This window comes from Protobothrops mucrosquamatus, unplaced genomic scaffold, assembly GCF_001527695.2.
Source record: "Protobothrops mucrosquamatus isolate PMUCROS unplaced genomic scaffold, P.Mucros_1.0 scaffold46, whole genome shotgun sequence".
Lineage (NCBI taxonomy): Eukaryota > Metazoa > Chordata > Lepidosauria > Squamata > Viperidae > Protobothrops > Protobothrops mucrosquamatus.
In genome coordinates this window covers 1,405,672-1,411,454 of record NW_015386428.1, presented here as the reverse complement: position 1 = coordinate 1,411,454, position 5,783 = coordinate 1,405,672, and the positions used below count along the sequence as shown (strand labels likewise).

At 50.0% G+C, this 5,783-nt stretch overlaps 1 protein-coding gene across 1 annotated transcript in view; it reads right to left on the bottom strand.

Annotated features, from left to right (window-relative positions):
* Positions 1-5,783, bottom strand: part of MACF1 (microtubule actin crosslinking factor 1) — a 224,806-nt gene that overhangs the window by 27,125 nt on the left and 191,898 nt on the right. Inside the window, exons 60-66 of the mRNA XM_015811630.1 lie at positions 4,767-4,886; positions 4,260-4,367; positions 3,923-4,141; positions 3,063-3,266; positions 2,093-2,101; positions 690-921; positions 306-532 (exon numbers count right to left, since the gene is read on the bottom strand). Of these exons, the coding sequence (XP_015667116.1) occupies positions 306-532; positions 690-921; positions 2,093-2,101; positions 3,063-3,266; positions 3,923-4,141; positions 4,260-4,367; positions 4,767-4,886 (1,119 nt within the window). The remainder of the gene's footprint in view (positions 1-305; positions 533-689; positions 922-2,092; positions 2,102-3,062; positions 3,267-3,922; positions 4,142-4,259; positions 4,368-4,766; positions 4,887-5,783) is intronic.

Genomic DNA, 5,783 nt, shown 5'->3' with positions numbered 1-5,783 from the left:
AATTTTAAATAGGGATAATTTTTAATGATTTTAATAATGTCACAGACTATAAATATTTGGTTTTAATTGGCTTTTATAGGGGAAATGTTGTGTTGTGTTGTTTGTGTTGTGTTATTTTAATATGCTGTGAGCCGCCCTGAGTCCCGTGGGGAGAAGGGCGGCATATAAATTATGAAAAATAAAAATAAAATAAATAAATAAACCTTCTGTAAATCCAAATTTCCCTCGATTGGCCATCACAGCTCGCTTGAAGGACTCAAGTTATGCACAATGTGGGAAAGGATGAAATGCTTCTGTCTTCCTACCTCAGCTGCTTCAATCTGCTGTTTGATGATTGATGGATCAATTCCAGGACTTTCCAGGTCATGGACAATGTCTTGCGTATCCCGGATAGTGGTTAGGAGGGCAGCCATGTCATACCAGAACTTTTCCGCCAGCTCCAGAACATCAAGGAACTTGATTTCACGCTCCTCAGCCCGAGCTTTGATGTCTTCCCAGAAAAACACCATCTGATCTAATTTATCCTGGATGTCTGAAACAGAGCAAGGAGGATTAAACCCCCACACAAACCCATAGGGGAAAATCCTGCATGCTGTGCTAGGAAACCTGTGGTTCTCTGCGTGTCATGCCACACCAAGGAAGAGAGATCAGGTGCACGTCCTGGATTTCAAGCAGTTCCAGTGCCTTACTTTTGGCTGCCAAGTCCCTGTCTGCTCCTTGGGATCGTCCAATCAGCTCTTCTCCCCGGCGTTTCAGTCCTTCGAAGGATGGCTGCAGCTTCTCCAGCTCCAGGGTGGCATTTTTATTGTCACCAATGCACTCACGGATTTTTTCCACCTCGGCTGGGATCAAGGGAGGCATGCGCAGGCGGGAGGAGAGGTTCTCTAGCGTCTCCAGCATCGGCTCTATCTTATCATGGAACTGAAGGGAAGGAATGACCATAGTGAGGTTCCACTGGCTGTGGCAAATGGTACATTTACCTCTTTGCTGCTTTGACTGATTTTTCTTAGTCAACATGCTCTTCTCTATGTACAATCTTTGCAAATTCTTCTGGAATGTCAGATGTTTTGGGGAACAATTAATTCCAAGACAGAAATTTTTGCAAAACTGGAGTCAAATATTTCACGGCATTGGTTATGCCAAGAGTGGTCTATTGTCCATTCTCTTTGTCTCCCCCCCCCCACAGACACACTTTATGATCTGCTAGGAATTTGTGAAGGAATGGGTAAAACCGCTGTCCTACTCTTGAAGGCCTAAATGTATTATGGATTCAAGTTAGAGAATTAAAATGAGAACTAAAGCCCAGCGAAGACATATATCAGTAACACCGAAGTCTTTAAGTTTTGGATGCAATATGTGTGCCTTTGCTTGGGACTTTTTAGAATAAAATCCATTTCCTTTCCATGAGGAGCATCAACTGGCATTCAAGCTCACGGGTGAAGGGGCATCTGCCCCTCTGAAGCCACATTACAAATTGTTCCTGCCCCCTGCCTAATTCCAAGGCCCCCCACCCTAGAACAGGGAGCAGCTATGGGAGTCTGGGAGCCAACACTTGGGCCTTCCCCCCCCCCGCCCCCAAGAATGGCTGACTGAAAGTCACCCTTGTTAAGCAAATCTGTTGCTGGGCAGAATTATGGCAAGGGGGGGGGAAATGGGAGGGAGGACAAGCTCTGGCTTCTCTAGGGAGCTCTCAGTGGGGGAGGCCTCAAGGCAGAGAAAGAAAGCAGCCTGGCCTTGAGTTCAGCTGAAGCGCTAGTGAGATGTGCAAGCATTTTGTCTCCGGCCACCTTTACTTTCTCCAGGACTCCTCATTTTCTCCTGGGGGGGGGAAAGTCACAAAGACAGGGCAGCATCAGAAGAGGAGCCTGCTAATGAGGCAACTGGGGACTTTTTCACACCGCTAGCCCAGCATTCATCCCGGAAGGTTCGCTATTCCTGGATGCGAGAGGATTTCGGCTGCCCTCAAGTGGGCAGGATAGAATTCTAAATGACGCTCCAGGAGGAAAACAGGAACACCTTCCAATATTTTCTTGGGGGGGGGGGGGCTAATCCAGAGGGCAGGAAGTTTGTCACGTGATGAGGGGATTCTTACCTCTGCAATCTGCATGGTGGAGTCAACACAACAATGAATGGTGATGAGCACGCAGGGAAGACGGTAAATGGGCACCGAAACAGACAAGAGGGGAGACATTCCACAGTGGGAGGGTGATGAGACGGGGTGGAGGAGGAAAAACTCAGCATTAATGTGAGGGTAAACTAAAGGGAGCAGAAATGACTAAAATAATATAAAAATATATATCCTAGAACTACTTTCAAAGATGTGACACAGAACAAAATCCAACAAACAGCATTATCAACTAACAAGACAAGTTGACACGAGGGAACAACAAATGTGATTCCTTGCATATATCCAAAACACTGCCGTGCCAAAACCAAAACTAAATCAATCTGATAAAAAATATCTACACCAAAAAACCTCCCTAAATCTCTGTTTCTATTCAGAGTAGAATTTCTTTGGCAAACTTCCAATTGCCTCCATCAAAACCTCTGAGAAAGGTCTCTTCCAGCCCTATCATTCCGTGTTCTACGGGAAGGGTCTCGGTAGTCCCCAGGAAGGCCTTGGGGGCCAAATGCTCTTCCACACCCAGCTGCTTCTGCTCCCAGGGAGGAGGCCGGAACCTCCTCCCCAAGCCCAGAGGCCCTTCTGGGCCAGGGAGAGTCCTGCTGGGACCAGACTGCCTGAGGCCTCCCTCTCTGCCCATTTGCCTTCCAAAGCATGGAGGTCACTTGGGGCACTTTGGCTGCAAGAGCTACCCGGTAGAGGGTGACAAAATGGTCCCCCCAGCCCTAGGCAGCCACTCTGGCAGAAGGTGGGGAAGGGGCTGCCCCCTGGCCCATCCACCCTAAGGCCAAGAGCCAGCCCCCCCCCGCTGCTTCATCTGACGGCAAGCAGCATCTTCAACCAGTGTAGCCCTATTGCGGGCTGCCCCCTTCTGCAGCTCCCACGTTCCCCCTACCGCCAGATCCTGCCCCTCTCCAAAGCCAGTGGCCTGTTCCCAAACCTGGGTTGACTGGGAGATGGCCTCATCGAGGGCCAGGGCCCGCTGGCGGACCTCTTCCTTGATGCGGGAGTAGGCGGCCTCTGCGGCGAGGTACTTCCCCTGCACCATCGCCCCTTCCTCAGGGTTCAGCTCCGTCAGCTGAGGGCCAATTTTCAGCAGCTTGTCAATGTGGGGCTTGTGTTCAGCAATCGATTCCCTCAGTTGCTACACAGAAAAAATATCAAGTATAGAAAAATCAAAGCTTGGGATGCAATGACCCCAAGAGCACGAGAAAAAACAGGTAGCAGCACTTACAGCCTAAAATATCTCCTGGCTCTGGAAATAAAGCATTGCTATATATATAGTCAATTATTTTCTTTTGAGTTTCAAAAACTGTAGCAAACTCAGTCAAGAATGACTGAGCAAATTCGAAAACCCAGCACACTGGTTTATTGTGAACACCAAGTTCAGCAAGAAAATTGGACTTCCATTCTATCTTTAAGCACAACATCTATATTTGTGTACCGTGCTAGTCATGTTTTGTTTTAGCTTCAGTTGGCTGAACCTGCCAGGGTTTGGCTCAGGCAGTGTGTTAACATCAGGGCAGACCACGCTGGAGTTCATCACAATGTCCAGCTGATCTGAAGCCCCAGGCTGCTACCCTATAGTGAGCCCAACGAGGAACAAACCTGTCTTCTTAACAAGCCCAAGATCAGCCAGGGGAGCTCTCCTCCCCTCTCTCCCACCCAGCTGGCACCATTTGCCCAGGTAACATCCACTGAAACCAAGGTAACCAGGGCTCCATTTTCAAGCCGTGCAGACTCAACTCAGCATTTCCCAACGGCAGGCACATGCACAGACACCCCTTTAGGCCCAGTTACCCTCATATCTTCTTGCTGCTGCTTGAGGTGCTCATGGTCAATTGCTGGAGGGGGCAGCTGCCCAATCAGCACTTGGGTCTCCTCAAGCCAAGGACTCAGCTCTTCGTAGGTCTCCCAGAATTGGTTGACCAGGACCTGGGCCCGTTCCAGGCGAGCATAGCGCTCCGAATGGAGGTGGCTGGTCTCATCGTACTGCTTCAGAAGAGACTCGGTCTTCTCCTGTGGAACAAGGGCAGAGTTTGGGGCCGGCCAATGGGCCTTCATCCTCTAAAGAGTGGACTTCCAAACTATCTTAGACCCCAACCTTCCTTAATGATTCCTAGGCCCCAAGGTCTACCTGCAGCATGACTTTCTGCTCCTCTCCACAAGTTCCCAAAATCTCAGTTCGTTGGTTGAGCAGTTCATCCACAGAATCTTTGTGACGAATGATGTCGATGGAGAAGGCCTACATGAAAGAAAACAATGCTAACAGATCTGAACTGTAAAACACAAGCAACGATTGGGTCTCCCTCCACCCTGTTCTTGACCACTGCATATTCATTCTGTCCTCACTGCTTCCTGGGTGCTCCTGACTAGCTGAAGACACACTGTCCATTACTGTTGTTATTAAAGTGTATATATATTGTATTTTCCATACAATGTGGCCCAAGCTCTCAAGGGTTGTAAACCCCAACAATTCTTCTTTGCTGTCTGGGAAACACCCACCTCTGCTGTCCCTTTTCCTTCATCCAGACTATCTCCTCCAGCCACCCCCGTCCCTTTGCTCTCCCCAGCCAGCCTAGCTCTGCTCCATCTTCCAATCCGGCTATTCCAAGGTCTTTGCCATCTTTGCCCTGTTGCGTACCTTCTGCACCTGTAGCTGGGCAGTGGTCTGGTCCTGCTCCAGTCTAATTGGACCAAGTGCCAACAGCTTCCGCCTGGTCTCAGCAACCCAGGCTAGCTCCGCATCGGCTGCCTGCTCGTACTGCCAGAGAAGGGAGGACAGCCAGGTTAGCTGGGGAAACTAGCTGGCAAAAGGTGGCAACTGTGCAGCATCAACAAAGTGCACAGGATCTAAACTTCAAAGGTGCTTCAGACTGAGTGCTGCACCCTCCTGGTACCTGCCAGCAGTTCCTCAAAGGAGTAATGCCTCTCTTGGCCTTCCAGGTGCCCCCCAGGGCTCAGGAAAATACCCCTTTGAGTTCAGGGGGCAGCAGTGGTCACTGGCCCTTCACCACCTCCTCAATGTCTCCTGAATGCCAGCATGCATTTCCTGGAGCTGCCTGGCTCCTTGCAAGCTCAGGAAAGGGCCTGGAGTTTTTAAGGAACTGCTGACAGGTACAGGGAGGGTACCTCTCTCTCTGCATACGCCTTCCCCATTTGGGACCTCTCAAATATTCTGGGCCTGACATCTGGAGCACAGGGGGGTAGTAAAGGCACTGCTGCAGAAGAGCAAGTGAATTCCAGTCTGGTGCTGCATGGAAGGAAAGGACCTGGGGCAAAATGGAAAAAGCAAGGGGGGGGGAGCAGTCACATAATCGCAGAATGACGTGTCTACAAGAAACCCAACTTTTATTTTGGGAGAGACTGGAAGCTGCTTGCCTCTCTCCAGCAGTTCTTCTACTGTCCCCAGAATGTGCGAGGCCCAAATGCTCAAACTATTTTGCTCCATGCATTTTATCCCACTGGATCTAGTTTTTGTCTCTGGCCAGTGGCAGAGTGATCTGACAATAGGGGAGATAGTGGTTGAGCCCTTGTCATGGTCAGACCATTCTCTCCTAAGGTTGGTCTTCCGGACCGCTCCCCCTCGCCGCAGGGAGACGGAACCTCCCAGATGGTTCCGTCCCAGGCGACTGATGGACCCCGAGAGGTTCCTGATGGA